At 37.7% G+C, this 18,424-nt stretch overlaps 1 protein-coding gene across 5 annotated transcripts in view; it reads right to left on the bottom strand.

Moving 5' to 3' along the window:
* ADAM23 (ADAM metallopeptidase domain 23) overlaps positions 1 to 18,424 on the bottom strand; it is a 186,007-nt gene that overhangs the window by 57,104 nt on the left and 110,479 nt on the right. For all 5 annotated transcript variants that reach the window (XM_078450954.1, XM_081796351.1, XM_060623189.3 and 2 more), the window contains exons 8-14: positions 16,052 to 16,128; positions 14,054 to 14,119; positions 7,142 to 7,213; positions 4,881 to 5,044; positions 3,683 to 3,767; positions 2,590 to 2,680; positions 7 to 55 (exon numbers count right to left, since the gene is read on the bottom strand). In XM_078450954.1, coding sequence (XP_078307080.1) covers positions 7 to 55; positions 2,590 to 2,680; positions 3,683 to 3,767; positions 4,881 to 5,044; positions 7,142 to 7,213; positions 14,054 to 14,119; positions 16,052 to 16,128 — 604 coding nt within the window. The remainder of the gene's footprint in view (positions 1 to 6; positions 56 to 2,589; positions 2,681 to 3,682; positions 3,768 to 4,880; positions 5,045 to 7,141; positions 7,214 to 14,053; positions 14,120 to 16,051; positions 16,129 to 18,424) is intronic.

An 18,424-nucleotide genomic window follows, 5' to 3' on the forward strand; every position in this document is an offset into this window, starting at 1 on the left:
TTTTACCCTGTTTCTTCCATGATGCAGCCACCCCAGGACTCTGTGCAGTCACATTCTAGTCCGATGAAATAATAAGCAAGAAAAAAAAAGAGAGAAACAACAAAAGTCACATCTTTACTTTGCACTGCAGCTCTTGAGATAATTCTCATCACCAATTTCATGTCCTAAAGATACAGAACGTGAGGTCTCTCCAAACAAAACCTATTTCTTTTAAAACAATACTTCTTTATCCTTTCCAGGAGTATAGGTTGCTCCCTAAGACAACAGCTGCTAAGGAATAAAACTGTGCCTCTCTTCGTGTTTGTAACTCAGAGAACTCAATTAATGTTTAGGGAAAAGTAGCCTGGTCTGGAAATGAAAAGCCTGAGTTCTGGTCCAAACTCCACCTGATGAGGAAAACGGGGAATAACCTCTCTGCCTATCTCCCAGAGTGGGTCGCGGGCTCATGCAAGATGAGCGCCTGTATGTGCTCTGTGAGCTGGAAGGCTCGCTTGCACAGATATAACGAGTCATCACTGAAGCTCCGCCAACAGAGCACACGGAGGTTCCAGGAGAGAATTCCATTTGCTCGAGTCAAGGTGAGGTTGGGCCGGAACTTGAAGAACACTACGCTAAAAGGTTTAGGAAAAGAGAGCATTCTAAAATAAAAGTGTAAATAGTCATTTAAATTAAACAATAGTCATAAACTCAACATGGATGTCAGACACTGCCATACTGATACAGTAATGGGCTGTTCTTTTATTTTTCCTATTCTTTTTTCTATCATAAACACAGATGTGTTTACAGAAAGACTCCAGATGGGATTTTTTCAAAAATCGAAGTTCAGAACTAATGAACTATCTACCTAAACAAATAATTCACAAAGGAATAAAACATGTTAGGAAGGAACTACTCCAGGCATCAGTAATGAACCCCTACTTCTCACCGCAGACCCTCACCCAACTCTGTAACAGGTCTCTGCTGACCCCAGCGCTGGCCTCTTCACAGCCCCAGCCTTCTCAAACAAGGCCATATACCTGGCCCTACTCTTTCAGATTTTAAAGCCATCTATCCCGCTGATGGAACCCCAAATACCTCCTTTGATGTGTACTGTGTGTTTCCTTGGGAAAGCAAATACTCTGAGCAAGATATTAATAAATGAAAGTTCATGGATATTTGCAAAGTGCCACCAGACTTAATACACCCACAAAGTGATGACTTAATACGTCCAAAAAGGAAATTGAGAAGCCTGTGGATATGTATTTTGTTTCAAGTTCCCATAACATGTGCATTAATAACAATTATTTGAGAGTCGTCAAAAAAGTATAAAATCGGGGTGCCTGGGTGGCTTAGTTGGTTAAGCATCTGACTTCAGCTCAGATCATGATCTCACGGCCCATGGGTTGGAGCCCTGAATCGGGCTCTGTGCTGACAACTCAGAGCCTGGACCCTGCTTCGGATTCTGTGTCTCCCTCTCTCTCTGCCCCTGATTGTGTTCTAGCTCTCTCTCTCTCTCTCAGAAGTAAACAAACATTAAAAAAATATATTTTTTTAAAAGTATAAGATGTAGAATAATGTGAACGTAGATCGTTGTCCTTTTCTTCTTTGGGGAAGTGAGGTGGGCAAGGAGACCTTTACTTCAAGCATCTGATAGTTTCACAGAGGGGAGCAGACTTCCACTTAAGAGAATAATTTGAGTGAATACCTCGGTCCTTTTATCCACAAGGTCGCATTATTATTTTTGTGAGCCTTAGGCACTTTGGCCTCGTGCCACCAAAGTGTATTAGAAATTGTATTTTGCTACTTTGTTGGTTTAAAGACTAATATAATCCAGGTTGGATTTCATTCTGATTTTTAAAGAAATTCAAATTTTTCATGGACTCCTAAAACCATTGTGGGCCTTGGATATTTTGCTACCAGAAGCTCAGTCCTGTCTTTCCATCTTCCTCTCTTCTGATTAGTGAAGAGAGTGACACCAGCCGTCACTGGCTGCACTTTCCCACTGGATGGGATCTGGGGCCCTGTGTGGACTCCCTCCTGGCACTGCCTGCCCACTAGAGTGTTATCATCTGCCACCCATTCCCAGGCTTAAAGGGCCCTAGGGCAGAGCTGCCTGGAGGGGAGGCTTCTTGAACTCTTCTGATGGGACCATGTGAGTGAGTTCAGTTGGAGGTAGGTAGGTGGGGAATTTTAATTAGAGTTGGCGCTGCTTTCTTATAGTAGAGCTAAGCTATTCCTTGATCCAAATGTACTATTATTAACTCCCTGATGGAGTCTCACTGGCATCCAGTTTCTATACTCCGCTGCTTAGAACCCAGAGAGTGAGTACTCATCGACCTCACCCCCAACATTCTGCAGTGTGAGAAAGACCTGATCCCACTCTGAGAAAGTGAGTATGATTTTATGAATTTTAAAGGAGAGATATCTACAACCCAAACGAATTAAAAATTACCTTAAGTCGCTCATTTGATCATCTTTTTTAAGAGGAAGGAAGTAGACTACAATTAAACTATAATGACTTAGGAATGAACAATATTTATTTATTGACTGGACATGCATTATATAGACAGAATGGCACATGAAAGTGAGTAAGAAGGTCAATGTACATACTTGGCTTTCTGCTAGAAGGTTCCCATTGGATTCCAAGGTTTTGAGCCAGGCTCTGCGATAATACTTGTGCCACTGCCATTGGAAGACCATACTGTTTTTCAGAGTTGAAAGTGTGTGGGAAACATTTGAGAGAGTGCACAAAGCTAGTTATTATTTCTTAATCATCACCACATATCATCTCAGTTCCCTAAGCAGAGCCTCACAGCATCAAAAGACGGCATACGTTCCTCAGCACCTCTTCCTTGCAACTGGGCCCAAGAAGCAGAACGCCTCTCTTCCTATGTGGCATCTCTCAGAACTTGATGCTCTCACATGGAAACATAAGATACAATTCGTAAAAGGCTGTGCCCCAGTCCAACTCATTCCAAACCAAGAATAAATTCAACTTACTAAAAATATGTCGAGAGAGAGGCCTTGACAGAATGATGGCTCAGAGAGGCCTCAGAGAGGCCTCTACTGAATGATGGCTATTGGCTACAACTTGTTATAATATATCCTGGCATTTATCAGGGTTTAGCTATAGTTGGTTCAGCCTTTTTGAGTGCTGTCGCCAACTGTTGTAAGAATTTCCTTTATATAAATGAAGGTACTGGAATCCAAACAATGAGATGAAGGAAACATTTGTTTCAATGAATTCTATAGATAGACAGGTAGAAGGCATAAAAATGAAAATTTTACATAGGGAGAAACCAAAGATACTGATTAAATATAATCACACATTCTTTGATTTAAATGTGCAGGAGAGCATTATAGCTTACATCTGCAGGAGAGCATTATAGCTTAAAGTTATCAGGAAAGGATTAATAAGTTTATAAAAATTTATCCATAGAGTTGAAAAAAATATCTGGATCAATCTTTGGCATGCATTTGCCTGATAAATATGAAATACTATCATTATGAAATGAAGCAATACCTCTTTTTTAACACCAAAGACCACTTTGGGTTCTATTTACTAATATAAATCACTTATACCTTATTCCCGGTGTCACTGTCATTTTAAACAAGCCCAAGAGGGATGTAAACTAGGCCACAGGGAAGAAAGAGATCAGATGCAAAGATAAAGCTCTACTTTAAGAAAATTGATCAAATTTACCTCATTCACGCCAACGCCCCTTGTGCGAGAACAGACACCTCCAAAGTAACTCAGGCTGCTTCTCTTATAGTGGAATGTCACACGCCTACAGAAAAAGAAAGGGCAATCAGGAAGCCAATGTGGTGGCCATCATATATGGGACCATCATGTCCCAAAACATGTCTACTCACTCTACACTGAATACCCCAAATTCAACTTCCCTCAGGAAATCAAAAACTACATTCTAAATACCTTTAGATTCATGTTATGTTAAGCAATCTCCGTAGAACAAACATTAACTGAGCACCTACGAAGCACTGGCTGATTATTATAAATTTATAAATTATTAGAAGTTGCTGGGGGCGCCTGGGTGGCTCAGTCGGCTGAGCCTCCAACTTCAGCTCAGGTCATGATCTCACAGTTCATGAGTTCCAGCCCCATGTCGGGCTATGTGCTGACAGCTCAGAGACTGGAGCCTGCTTCGGATTCTGTGTCTCCCTCTCTCTCTGACCCTCCCCCGTTCATGCTCAATCTGTCTCTGTCTCAAAAATAAACAAACATTAAAAAAAATTTAAAAAAAAGAAGTTGCTGATTATGGACTGAGAGAAATGAGTAAAGAGCTAAGGTGAGAGGCAAGGAAGGAGGAATTTGGTTGGTCTTAGAGGATGGTCTGAAAACAGCTTTGTAATGAGTGGACAAGGAAACCACTTATTATATTAAAAGAAAGTATGGCAATCCTTTTCCTTAAGGATAAAATCTCAATTTTATTCAATGGTTCACCTCAAAAGACTATATTTCCTAGTCTCTCTTGCAGCTAGGTGTGGCTATGACAAAGGGCTAGCAAATGATTTACTGGTAAAAATTGATATGTGCAAACTTTCAGGAAATCCACTTTAATGGAGCTAACTCAGCTGGAAGGAGTGCTCTCTTGCACTCTTCCCTCCCTGTACTCCTGGTGCCCATAATAAAGGCTGGTGCACCAGCAGCCACCTTGAATCATGAGTTCACCTGCAAGATGTAAAGTGTGAAAGTAAGATCATGCTCTGAAGGTAAATCTTATGACCATGGAACCACCTTCCCAGCACCAGAAGGCTTACCTCCCTGCTACGTATATAACCAGAGAAAGGAATCAATTCAGGATCCGTACACTTATGTATAACTTAGGTGGTCCAATAAAGGGATCAAGATAAATGTCAACCCAAAGACCACAGGTACATACGAGATAAGGTGCACAGCATCAGCATGCTGTTTAATGCGCTGCCGGTATTTGGAGAACTCATGGAGCATCTGCACAGGGTTGGTGGTGATCTCAATATGATCCTTCTCAGTCCAGGTCTCTACAGCCACCAGGACAACCCTGGTATTAAGCTGCTCCTTGTAAATCTGAGGGTATACAACAGGACAGGTGCAGGAGGAAAACACTGGGTCAAACATGCACAATCAGTGATTCAGAGTCAGTGGAAGGACAGGAGGGGAGGTGAGAGGAGAACATGAGGTCACAATTAGCTCATCATAAAGAATCTTCTTTCCTTTCTCATTTCCAAGAGCAAAAATTAAAAAAAGAAATCACAATCACACAATTCAGCCTCTCTCCTACTAGACTATTTCAATCCCAAATGAGCACATTTAGTGGCCAGGCATCCTACTGGGGGATGGACAGTAGGGATGTCAAGATTCGAAAGTCTGGACATAAATTCTAAACAGGGTGGAGTAAAATCACCCTTCCAAACCTCACAGGAGGTGACACGTAGGAGCCTGACATACTGGCTCCGGGTAAGCGCAGTGCGACCAGCAAGTCCTGCAGGATTGGAATAGTCTGGTAAATCCTTGGACAAGCACCAGCAACATGGCTGGCTTGCCCTTGGAGGCCTTGTGACATGACACCTAGAATAACAGCCAGCTGGAGTCGTGGATCTGGGCCACAACAGGGAAAAGCAGATGCGTCTCACCCACCTCACCCTCGCCATGGGGTGGCATCATTCACAACATTTAAATTGTATCTTTCGGCTCTCTTTCTCCAGTTCTGGCCCAGTAGCTAAACAATTCACACAATTAAGCGACTTCAAAGACTGTTGTCACTTTGTCCTATTTTCAAGCTAATTAAGAAAATAATGGATGTCTTTGAACCCACCGAAGAAAGAAAATATCATCGTGCCTGACTCAACCCGAAGCTAAAATGATTTTACGACGAGCAAGTTAGAGCTGGTCAGCTTATAGGAGAGCCCAAAACAAAAACTGCACTTTGCAAGATGTGATTCCATTCAATCATGGTAGAATGACCAACACAAAGATGCTACCAAGTCAACAACTTTGGCAGCGAAAAAGATGTGCCCGATACTCTCTTTTCCATATTAACTTATAGTTTTTGTCTGAGAAGGCGGCTGACAAGAGCTGAAATTACGGAAAATTAATTACCCACGTGTAAACTGGCTTTCAGAATTTCAGTCCTAACTCTGTATGACCCACTATGCTCATCCACCCGTATTATGCCTTTACCTAGCTGTCCCTGTAGGTGTCGTATGTTATGAGTATTTACAACATTGAAGGTTCGGGGACTGTTTCAAAGGCAGAAAAGGAGGCAGTTCTTTGGAGAAAACAAGTATCATTTAGATAGTTGGCAACTCATAAAAAGTCTTCTTTTGCCAGGTAAGAGGGGACATATAATAAATATCAGATAAAAATATATTTAACTGAACAAAAGAGCACTTTACATTAGAACACAAAGCAGTATGCTATATTTAGCCTATGGCTATGGCAAATAGAACCAGTTATTGGAACACAGCAAATAATATCCACATCTATGGAATTCTAGCTAAAGCAGGAACAAGGAAGAAAACCTTAACCATTATTCTCTGTAACTTACAAAATGAGAGGGAAAAAATATTGATATGAACGATTTTATAGAGTTAGAAGTCTTTGTAAGAAGATACAGATTTTACTGTTTCGAATTAGTTTCATTTGGGGACTGCACTTAATGCTGTCATCTAGAAATAAAATCTGAAGCATTCACTACTAAGAAAGTAAATGTTAGTTAAAACAAAACAAAATAAAACTGTATTTCCTATATTCTCCAAACATACTCCACCTCAATCTACTAGCTCTCTTGCCATATATTTAAGACAATAAGCTCAACTGGTTATTATCATCAAAGTCTCATTTGGCAAGTATAATTTATACTCTTTTGGTAGTTTATTTTCTCTTGTGTTTTTGTCCTTCATAGGCTTGGTGACAAACAGGTCTGGACATCACTTATAAGCAGCACTAATGCATCTCTGGGATACTGAGAATGACTCAGCAGCCCTCCTAGCTCTGAGGACACTACTCTTTGTGAAGTTTCCACCCTATAACTTGTTAGCCAGATGAGCTTAAGGATGGCATTTTTACTTTTTCCCAAGAAAGAATTCAAATAACAAGTAAACAGGTAGAAATATAAACCATTCCATCTTGGAAAAATAGGTTCAAGAAAATCAGGATACTTACAGAATCCACAAGGTTGACCACAGACTTTGCAAAGTTATTGGTGTGTGCGTGAGAAGAGCGATACTTCTTATACTGGGGGGGGAAAGGATAAACCAGTCACTGCTAAATCATAATTTCATGGTAAATTTCAAAATACAGTAAAAGCAGAAATCTCACAGCAATAGTACAAATGGGGATCAAAAATACACAGTTCAGCTTGTGCCATGTTGGATATGGTGGTGTTCTATTTTATTTCTCTGTTAAGCAGCAACACTCTATCTAAAACACCTTACCAGTTCCAGGTAAGGAGAGCGCCTGTAGAAATCTGTGCGAACAGAAAACAAACTGAGGGTGGATGGGGAGGGTGGGGGGTGGGTAGGAGGAGGGGAGAGGGAAAATGGGTGATGGGCACCGAGGAGGGCACTTGTTGGGATGAGCACTGGGTGTTGTATGTAAGCCAATTTGACAGTAAATTATATTACAAATAGTAATAATAAAAAAAATACTTTAATTAAAAAAAAAAGAAACCTGTGTGAGAGGCTTTACACCTGAGAAGTAAGTTGTTAATTCAGTCTTAATGTCTACAAATGCAACCTTTTTGTTTTCACTGAAAGCACCTTTACCAGTTTACAAAGAGCTTAGCCAAGAAATTTAGGCCCAATACGACACCCTTCTCACTTTAAACTCCAGACCATACACACACCAAGAAAATTTCCTCGGCAGCATTTTAGATACTGCCCATGATACGGAATGCATTCTTTCATACATTTCAGTATATTCTTTCAGAAGAATGTCTCCTCCACAGGAAGCTTTCAAGAATGTTTATGGTTATTTATGATTATTTGAGAAAATAAACAAAAGTCAATTAACAGAATAATTCCACAACAACATCTGGAGGGCTACAGTTTTAGCAAATACTGCGCAGCAGGTCTTTGAGAGGGCATTGGAAAACTGACATCTACGCAGGGGGATCACGCCCTCTACCGAGGAGAAAGGAAAACAGACTCAAAACTACTGAATCAGATTTGCACCATAAATCTTAAAATCTGTCTTTAATCACAATTACTAAAATAACATGTCTTTCACAACTATTAAAAATGTTTCTATGTTGGAAACCCATGATATTCTTTTTTTCTTCTCCTTTGCCCACTTTTCACACTATAAATTTGTCAGTCTCCCTTCATTTAATTCTCTCTACCTGTGGTACTATGTTTTTTTTTAACAAAGAATCTAGGTCTTCATGCTTAGATACCCGATATTTATTTTTTATCATATTTTATATATGACAACCCATGAAAAATGTGCCATAAATTAGTACCGTCCTATTGGTTTGGTAGCATTCGTTAATTTATAACCATTTACATTTGTAACATTTGCCATAGTGTGAATGTTTGTATTCCCCCGAATTCATATGTTGAAATCCTAATTCCCAAAATGATGGTCTGAGGAGGCGGGGCTTGTGGGAGATGCTTTGGTCATGAGGTGGAATCCTAATAAGTGGGAGTAGTGCCTCATAAAGGAAGCTCCAGAGAGCTCCCTTGCCCCTTCTACTAGAAGAAATGGGGACAGAGTAAGGTGCTGGCTATGAAGCGGGAAGCAGGCCCTCACCAGAACACAACCATGCTGGCACCACAGTCTTGGGCTCCTCGGCCCCTGGAACAGTGAGAAATTAATTTCTGTTATTCATAAGCCACCCAGGCTGCAGTATTTTGTTACGCCAACCTGAATGGACTTGGACTCAGAACAGACTCAGACTCTATGCTACTGCTGCCACTGTGCATTCCAGTCTGACCTGAACTATCTTTATGTGTTCTTTACTGATAGTGAACATCAATCTGTGCATATAACTGGGCCATAAAACATCGTATTGATTGAAAAAACTTAAGGTACTTTAACAGGGTTTTCAAACCTAGCATAAAGAAGCTGCTGTAAATAGTTAAGGATTTTAAGTTGTCCAGCAAATTCCACAGACTAAAAAATGTCAAAGACATTTTTTAAGCTAAAAGCAAAAGTCTCAACACTAAGTCCCTTTGGGGTGATGAAAATGTTAAAAAGTCTCAACGTGAAGAAGCACAAAAAAGAAAGGAAAGATATTAGCTGACACCTATTCTAAGGCACCTATTACAACTCACTTTATTTTCTTCTGAACATTAATTTGTCCATTTTGTAGACTTCTTTTTATAATATAATTATCTGGAAAAATACGACATGCAAGTTAAAAAATTTAACAAAATGAGGTCTTTTTTGGAAGTCTATCAAAATGTGATGTTTTTCACTTATTTCATGTTTGTAATTTCCACGTCTCTATTTTCCTTTTTAGAAAGCCCACTCTGCCCACTGTGGGGTAAGTGAATTAGAGAGGGTCCAGCATGCAAGGAGAGGGACCTGCCGGGAAACTACTGCAATGGTCCAGGTAAGAGGTAAGGAAGGCTGGGTATCTGGACAGAGAAGTAAGTGGACACACTCTGAAGGCAGGGGTCCCACGACTTGCTGATGTATACGATGTGGGAGGTGAGGAAAGAAGAAAATAAAAGATGACTGCTACGTTTTGAACTTGGATAGCTGGGGGAATAGTGGTGCCATTTAAAATAATGAGAAAGACTAGGAGAAGAGAAGATTAGGACTAAGGAATCAAGAGTTGTGATTCAGAAATGTTGGAGATGAGCCTATTCAGTACTGAAGTAGGCATGCAAGTAGACAGTGGATACATAAGGATGGATCCAGGAGGCTAGAGGCATAAAGTAGAGAGGGTCAAGTTTAAAGTCATGATACTAGTTAAAGGTTGAGACTGGAAGTGGGCACTCTGGGGGAGTTCTAGAAAGAAAAGAAAGCCCCAAACCAAGTTAGGGGTATTCGCAAAATGCTAGAGGCCAGGTACACAAGACTAAGAAGAAATAACTAGGGAGGTGGGGGGGGCTGTTGTGTCACAGAAGCTGAGAGATGAAGAAAATGTTTCAAATGGGAGAGCGTGCTGAGCCGCGTCCAAGGCTGCTGAGAGAGCATAAATGATGACAGCTAGTAGCACCCAGTGGATTTGTTCACCTGCAGTGCCATTTACCCGAGCAGCTAGGATTTACCAGGACCAGTAAGTGTTTCTGCTACAATAAATATATGCGCCTCACAATTCTATGAGGTGGCGTTTACTAGCCCCATTTTAGAAATATGAGGTTCAGAGAGGACAAAGAACTTATCCAAGGTCACACAGATGGAATTCAATGCCTACTCTGGGTTCAGACAGGAGCTAAAACTTCTCCGTTAACAATTCTTATAAAATAGTTTATGTATATTCCCGATACATCATGATTATTGATGAGAACTCATAATTGGTTAGGTGCCCATAAATACGGTGGTTTTTAAATAGGGTCTAAACTGAAGTTTAAATCGAAAAAAAATGTCTCAGTTATAACACACCTGCACTCTTTGACTTATACATAAGGACAGCAAAAATGTAAGCAAGACGTTTTCTTGTGCACTTTAAAATATTTCAACCGTCTATTAGAGTAAGGTTTTTCATATTTATATTTAGCCCAAGTGGCTCAAAGAAACGTTTGCAGACCCTTATCAAAGCTATAATTGGCTCACAAATTAGGTTCCACCAGACAGCTACTAAGATGCTTTCTACAAAATTGAGGGATTTTTCTTTTCTAATTGAAAGCCACTGAAAACATGATGCTTGTTCAAAGTAAGGTGTCTGCATTTTTTCAGGAAGCCAATATTAGGTTACTCTGAATTAAACAGGTGAGCTTGAATGTGAATGGAGGCAAAATGTTTCTAGTCCCTGAATGAATGAGAATTTTGCATACAAAGAAACTGTAAAATCTCCATTTATGATAAAACTTACTTTCACATTTTGTGATCACTGAAAATAATTTACATTTAAAGTGCCAAATTTACTTTCCTTCCTGAACAATTACAACGTTTAAGAAATTTGCTTTTTGAAAAAATTAAAATTAAAGCTTGATTTTCAACCCAAGGATGACGGTTATCAAAACAACTGTGCTGCTTCATCTAGCACACATTGTATGATGAGTAATTCCAGGGATGATCATTCTAAAACCCAAGAGCAAATATTCAGATATTAAAAAAATAGATGGTAATTATTCTACTTCAGTTTTACTTTCAAAACATGAATTTCAGTACTCTGATCCATGTTCTGAATTACTTCTTCTTTGTGTCAATCAAATTCAACAACTACTTAAAAACTTTTTTTTTTCATTTCCTACTGTGCATTGCCTCCAAATTTATCACTGCAAATTACGGTTCTTTTCTTCTAGCTTCAAAGATAAATGAACATATCATGCCTAGTTCTCACTCAATTTTAATTATAATAAAATAATTATCAAGGTTTACCATTAACAAATTCGGTAGCGGAAACAAGTTAACTTTATCACAGAATATATGGTATAATGTGCAGAAAATCTCTATTTATGAAAATGGTATTTTAATGGGAGGGTGCTACTGTATCATTCATAAGACAAAGACAAGATTATTCACATGCTTCCATTTAAAAGGATTAAAAAATAAATTCAAAGCATATAAATTTAAAAATTTTTTTCTATTTATACAGTTACTGCTATCTACTCTTTGATTTATAGCTTTATGTACCTTCCCAATAGAGTATGGTGGACCAGGAAATGTGGAATTACAAAAGTAATCGGTTGGAGAACTGTTCTATTAATTCTCAGCTATATGCGAATGTACTTTGTGAATTTAAAGGCATTGCATGTAGCTTAATTATTGCTTCCACTACTTTAAAAGTATTTATATAATGGGTATTAGAAAAAGCTTAAGTGTCTAAAGCCCTAATTTCACAACATACCACAGTGCTAAGGACTGAGAAGTAGCTAGATAAAAACTCATTGGGCCAATCAACAAAAATAGTTCAGGTGAAAAATTATCTTGGGGTTTCAAGAAAATTAATGTCCTTCTGAAACTCCTTTTTTAGCTTTCATTAGCTAAAATGGCTGTCTACACATTTGGTTTTCCTTCCCACCAGAAAAGACCTCTCCTAAATTGTATGTAATTCTGATAAATTCTGCTGCTTCTAACATATAGCAAGCAATATATAAAAAAGCTACTGGTAAATAAAATAAATCTGCATATAAAATGAAGAGGTATTCCACTGAATAATATTTAACATAATTGAACTAGTACTTGGCAACTTAATGGAAAATGTCTGCTAAAGTAGAGACTCAAAAGTTTAAAAATAAATTAAAAGTCACCACATTTTTAAATATACGGTTTTTTCAAGGCCTTTTTTGAGTAGCCTCTACTAATTAGAATTTCATGTTGTCATTTTACCCTATAGTCTGCTAATCTAATTTGGTCTCCTCAAAATAAAACAAGGACTTGGGGTGCCTAGGTGGCTCAGTCAGTTAAGCATCTGACTTCAGCTCAGGTCATGATCTCACAGTTCGTGCGTTTGAACCCCACATCAGGCTCTGTGCTGACAACAGAGCCTGGAGCCTGCTTAGGATTCTGTGTCTCCTCCCTCTATCTCTCTGTCCTTCCCCCACTAGTACCCTGTCTCTCTCTGTCTTTCAAAAATAAATAAATGTTAAAAAAACTTTTTTTAAAAAAGGACTTAATGATACATGTGAGGCAATCTGAATTTTTGCTGCAATCCTTTACAGGTTTTTTACCCATACCTGACTTTCAGGTGTTTCTTAAAGATTCTCATCTTTCCAGAATGTAACTGAATTTTCATAAAAGCAAGTACTCTTTGTTTTAGTTTATATAATTTTTTAACTAAGTTATGTAATTACAACAAAAATTATGACTGGCCTACCCAGTCTGGGAAGTGTGGCCATGGGGTTCTGGAGCCCCCTCCCAACAGTTCACGAGAGCCAACTGGATGCAACTTTTTCCAGCTCCTCATTTAGTGACCTCACTTGGGTAGCTTGAAATCAGCTACGATGGGAGTATTTACACCACCGATATCAGCAAACATTATAAATCAAGGTATTTTTTTTTCCAGAGAGTTGGGTGTTAAACACTTACCAGCATACCCCAAGTGTTGGTTAGACTCTAAAAAGCTGTAGGCTTCAGCCAACCCATTTTATAAGGGACATGATTAAGCAAAATAAGGTTAAGAAAGTTTCTACTCTATTTTCAAGAAGGGCTAAAGGAGGCAATAATCATTTTTCATGTCTCTTAAGTGTTACTGAGGTGACACGCTAACTTACATTTTACTTTGACATAAGTAACACAATATTATTCATCTTTCTAAAATTTAAAGAAGATAAATCATCAAAGATAGTCTCTTTGGATATGCCTTTTTTTTTTTTTAACGTTTATTTATCTCTGAGACAGAGAGAGAGACAGACCATGAACGGGGGAGGAGCAGAGAGAGAGGGAGACACAGAATCGGAAGCAGGCTCCAGGCTCTGAGCCATCAGCCCAGAGCCCGACGCGGGGCTCGAACTCATGGACCGTGAGATCGCGAGATCGTGACCTGAGCTGAAGTCGGTCGCCCAACTGACTGAGCCACCCAGGCGCCCCATGGATATGCCTTTATTATACATGTTTATCTCCTATAACTATTTTTGCCACAGGCCATAATAATTACTAAGAAAAAAATGTTAGCAGAACAAAGACACGTGATAAAATTAAAAACGTAGTGGCCAAATAGATGATGAAAAGTAGAGGATAAAAATTTTAAATGAAGATGTGTAAAAGACATCAAACAGACAGTTAAACTCATTAATTATAATCACTAAATAAAAGGAAAGTTCAGAGTTGTGAAAATTCTATAAAACCCACTGTTTCCAAACACCATGAAATAAATCAAGCCATTCAATAGTTCCAAAGAAATAAAACATCTAAATATATTGGCCTTAGTAAGTAACAAATAATTTTTAAATATAAAGTGAAATGTACTCTTTCTTAAGCAAGCTACCAGGTTTAAAACTCACTAATTCCTTATATTCTTACCGTTTTGTGATCATTAACAATCATAAGTTCCAAATATTTCATTTCTTCAAACACACCACGAGATGGCTGTGGAAAATAAACATATATGGTCAGAGTGGTCAGATATATCTCTGATGCTAACTCTGAACTTGGAGATTGACTCTGAATTTCCAAAGAACCCCATCCTGCTAACTTTATAAACACCCTGAAGGAAACTTGGTGAGGAGATCAAAGAAAGTGACTGTAAAGTGTGGGCAAACATTCAAGTATTCAGAGAAGAATTGTATTTAATTATCATTAAGATACTCATCAAAGAACAGCCCATGTTATTTTTATATGATTTTCATATGTAAAAATATTCTAGAGAAAAATGCACAGTATAATTCTGCTAAAATAAGTAATCTCAATTTTTTTGGCATTAAACTGTGACCAAAAAAAGATTCATATCTACTTCAAACTTCAAAGAAAATCTACTTAAAATTCATTTAATAAGAATAGCACAGCACACATGGAACAGCTATCAATATAGTTAAGAGAAGGGCAGCCTGGCTGGCTCAGTCAGCTAAGCGTCTGACTCGGTTTAGGCTCAGGTCATGATCCATTGGTGTGTGGGTTCAGGCCCCGTGTCGGGCTCCGTGCTGATGGCGTGGGGCCTGCTTGGGATTCTCGCTCTCCCTTTTCCTCCGCCCCTCCCCCACTTGCATGCATGTGCTCTTTCAAAATAAGTAAACAAAAAAAATTAAAATATATACATATAGTCAAAAGACGCATTAACTCAATGGAGTGAAATTATAATAATAACGTATTACATTTTAACCACACAACTTCCTAAAGGAACAAACATTGACAATTACTCTTTTCCAAGTTCTTCTAAATTTTGATTATTACTAGATAATTTTAAAAGCAAGTGCTAAGCATTTTAGCCATCATTTGGACTTTCTTTTTTCATAACTGGGAAATCAATAATGATGACTCTTTTTTCTTTATGTATAAGGTCATTCGTCAGTTTACATTTGATAAGGGTGGACTATCATGAAATATCAGTAGCCTATATAAAACTTATTATTACCAACCACATCTTCAAGAGTAAGGAAAACAACAAGAAAAAAGTCTCTAAGTAAAAAAACAAAAATTGTATCCACAATCACCATAATATGAAGAAAGGCTCATAAAAGAGAGGACGATTTAACCTGTAACTAAGTTTCTGATGGCTGGTGGTCTAATTTTTTCACAAAAAAATACATTCAGCAAAACATTATCTAAAATGTGCAATTTTCAGTATAATTACTCATTAAGTTATCTCGTAAATTACCATGTAATCTATATGCTGTGGAATTAATTCTCGGTTACATAGCATTCACCATGTAATTACGAAACAGTCCCCATCATTACAGCTTTCTAATCTATTATGAAAAAGACTAGGAACATAATTTCAATGACAAAGCCCCTATACATTTATCAATACATGGGAGCTATATGATTGTTGTTGATTATAATTACATGATTCTTATTTAGTAACTGTCATGATACTAATGATCAAATAGATCCTTAGAAAAACACATCCAGCTTCAAATTTTGGTGTAGCAGAACTTTTAATTTGAAAGAAATACAAATAAGCATAATTAGCCAACATTTCAAAATCTAATGCTTCCCCTTACACTTTTTGTTTATCAAAATGTTTCAAATTTGTTATATAAGCCATGTGAGAAAAAGTCTGCTGTACTTTTAATAGAAAAAAACACACTGTAAGTTTTGTAAGAACATGCTTTGAAAAGGAAGCTAATACAATACGCTCCATCAGTGTTCATAGGACACTGGAATCCGTTTATATCACTAATGGAAAAGGCTGATATGCCCATAAGACTCAAATCACAGGAGGAGTTTGGTTTGTTGTTTTTGTTTGTAAGAGGAAGTTGCCCAAATTTAAACTGCTTTAGGTACACTGAGATACTATGTGATTTTGGGCACACAATTTAACTGAGTGAAGCGGCCCTGATCGTGATTCAATGCCACACTCACATTCACTGCTCTCTTTCTTCTCCTTTTCAACCACTGCAATTCAGATAAAAAGGGCCACTGGTCACTGCTTTCCATACCTGTGTAAAAGAAAAAAGAATACCAAAATTTACACTTGACTACAGTTCAATGGGAGTATGTTTTTAAAATATTATGTAAAGCTACCAAAACTAAAGCAGGAAGAAATAAAAGCTTTGAACACACCCACTACCAGCAATGAAATTGAATCAGAAATCAAAAAATTCCTCAAAAATAAAAGTCCAGGAGCAGACGGCTTCACAGATGAATTCTAACATTTAAAGAAGAGTTAATACCTACTCTTCTTAAACTATTTCAAGAAATAGAAAAGGACGGTAAACTTCCAAATTCATTCTATGAGGTCAGTATCACCCTGATACCAAAACTAGATAAAGACACCGCAAAAAAAGAGAACTACAGGCCAATATCCCTGATGAACCGAAATATTAGCAGACTGAATCTGACAATAGATTTTAAAAAATCATACACCACATTCAAGTGAGATTTCTTTCTGGGATGCCAGTGCTGTTCAATATCCACAAAACAATCAACATGATACATTACATCAATAAGAGAAAGAGTAAAAACCATATGATCATTTCAACAGGTGTAGAAAAAGCATTTGACAAACTACAACATCTATTCATGATAAAAATCCTTTGCAAAGTAGGTCTAGAAGGAACATACCTCAACATAATAAAGGCCATAAATGAAAAACCCACAGCCAACATCATAATCAATGATGGAAAACAGAGCCTTTCCCCTAAGGTCAGGAACAAGACAAGGACCTCCACTCTCACCACTTTTATTTAACATAGTACTGGAAGTCCTAGCCACAGCAAGTAGACAACATAAAGAAATAAAAGGCATCCATATTGGTAAGGAAGTAGTAAAACTGTCACTATTTGCAGATGAAATGATACTATAAACAGAAAACCCTAACAGCTCCACCAAAAACCTGATAAATGAATTCAGCAAAGTTGTAGGATATGCAATCCATGTACAGGAATCTGTTGCATTTCTATACACTAATAATGAAGTAGAAGAAAGTGAAATTAAGAAAACAATACTTTTTACAATTGCCTCAAAAACAATAAAACATCTAGGAATAAACGTAACCAAAGTGCTGAAAGACCTGTACTCTGAAAACTATAAAACGCTGATGAAAGAAATCCAAGATGATGCAAAGACATTCCATGCCCATGGGTTGGAAGAACAAACATTGTTAAAACGTCTACACTACCCTAAGTAATCTACAGATTTAATGCAATTCCTATCAAAATACCAGAGGATTTTTCACAGCACTAGAAACAACCAATCTAAAATTTATATGGAATCACAAAAGACACCAAATAGCCAAAGCAATACTGAAAAACAAAACTCAAGGTACCACAATTCTAAACTCCAAGTTATATTACAAAGTGGTAGTAATTAAAACAGTATGGTACCGGCACAAAAACAGACATAGATCAATGGAATAGAACAGAATACCCAGAAATAAACCCACAATTATATGGTAAATTGATCTTCAACAAAGGAGGAATGAATATACAATGGAAAAAAGACAGTCTCTTCAACAATAGCTACATGTTGGAAGAATGAAACTGGACCGTTTTCTTTTGCCACATAAAAAATAAACTCAAATGGATCAGAAACCTAAATGTGAAACCTGAAACAATAAAAATCCTTGAAGAGAGCACAGACAGTAATGTCTCTGACATCAGCCATAGCAACATTTTACTAGCTATGTCTCCTGAGATATGGGAAACAAAAGCAAAAATAAACTATTGGGATTACATCAAAATTAAATGTTTCTGCACAGCAAAAGAAAAAAATCAACAAAACTAAAAGGCAACTTACTGAATGGGAAAAGATACTTTCAAATAACATCCAATAAAGGGTCAGTATCCAAAATATATAAAGAACTGATACAACACCCAAAAAACAATAATCCAATTAAAAATGGGCAGAAGACATGAACAGACACTTCTCCAAAGAAGGCATACAGATGGCCAACAGACACACGAAAGTATGCTCAATATCACTCATCATCAGGGAAATGCAAACCAAAACTACAATGAGATACCACCTTACACTTGTCAGAATGGCTAAAAATCAACAACACAAGAAACAAGTGTTGACGAGCATATGGAGAAAAAGGAACCCTCCTGCACTACTGGTGGGAATGCAAACTGGTGCAGTAATTGTGGAAAACAATATGAAGTTTCCTCAAAAAGTTAAAAACAGAACTACCCTACAATCCAGCAATAGCACTATGGATATTTATCCCAAAACTACAAAAACATTAATACAAAAGGATACACGCACTCCTATATTTACTGCAACATTATTTGCAAT

Source organism: Panthera onca, chromosome C1 (genome assembly GCF_046562875.1).
Source record: "Panthera onca isolate mPanOnc1 chromosome C1, mPanOnc1 haplotype 2, whole genome shotgun sequence".
In the NCBI taxonomy this organism is placed as follows: domain Eukaryota; kingdom Metazoa; phylum Chordata; class Mammalia; order Carnivora; family Felidae; genus Panthera; species Panthera onca.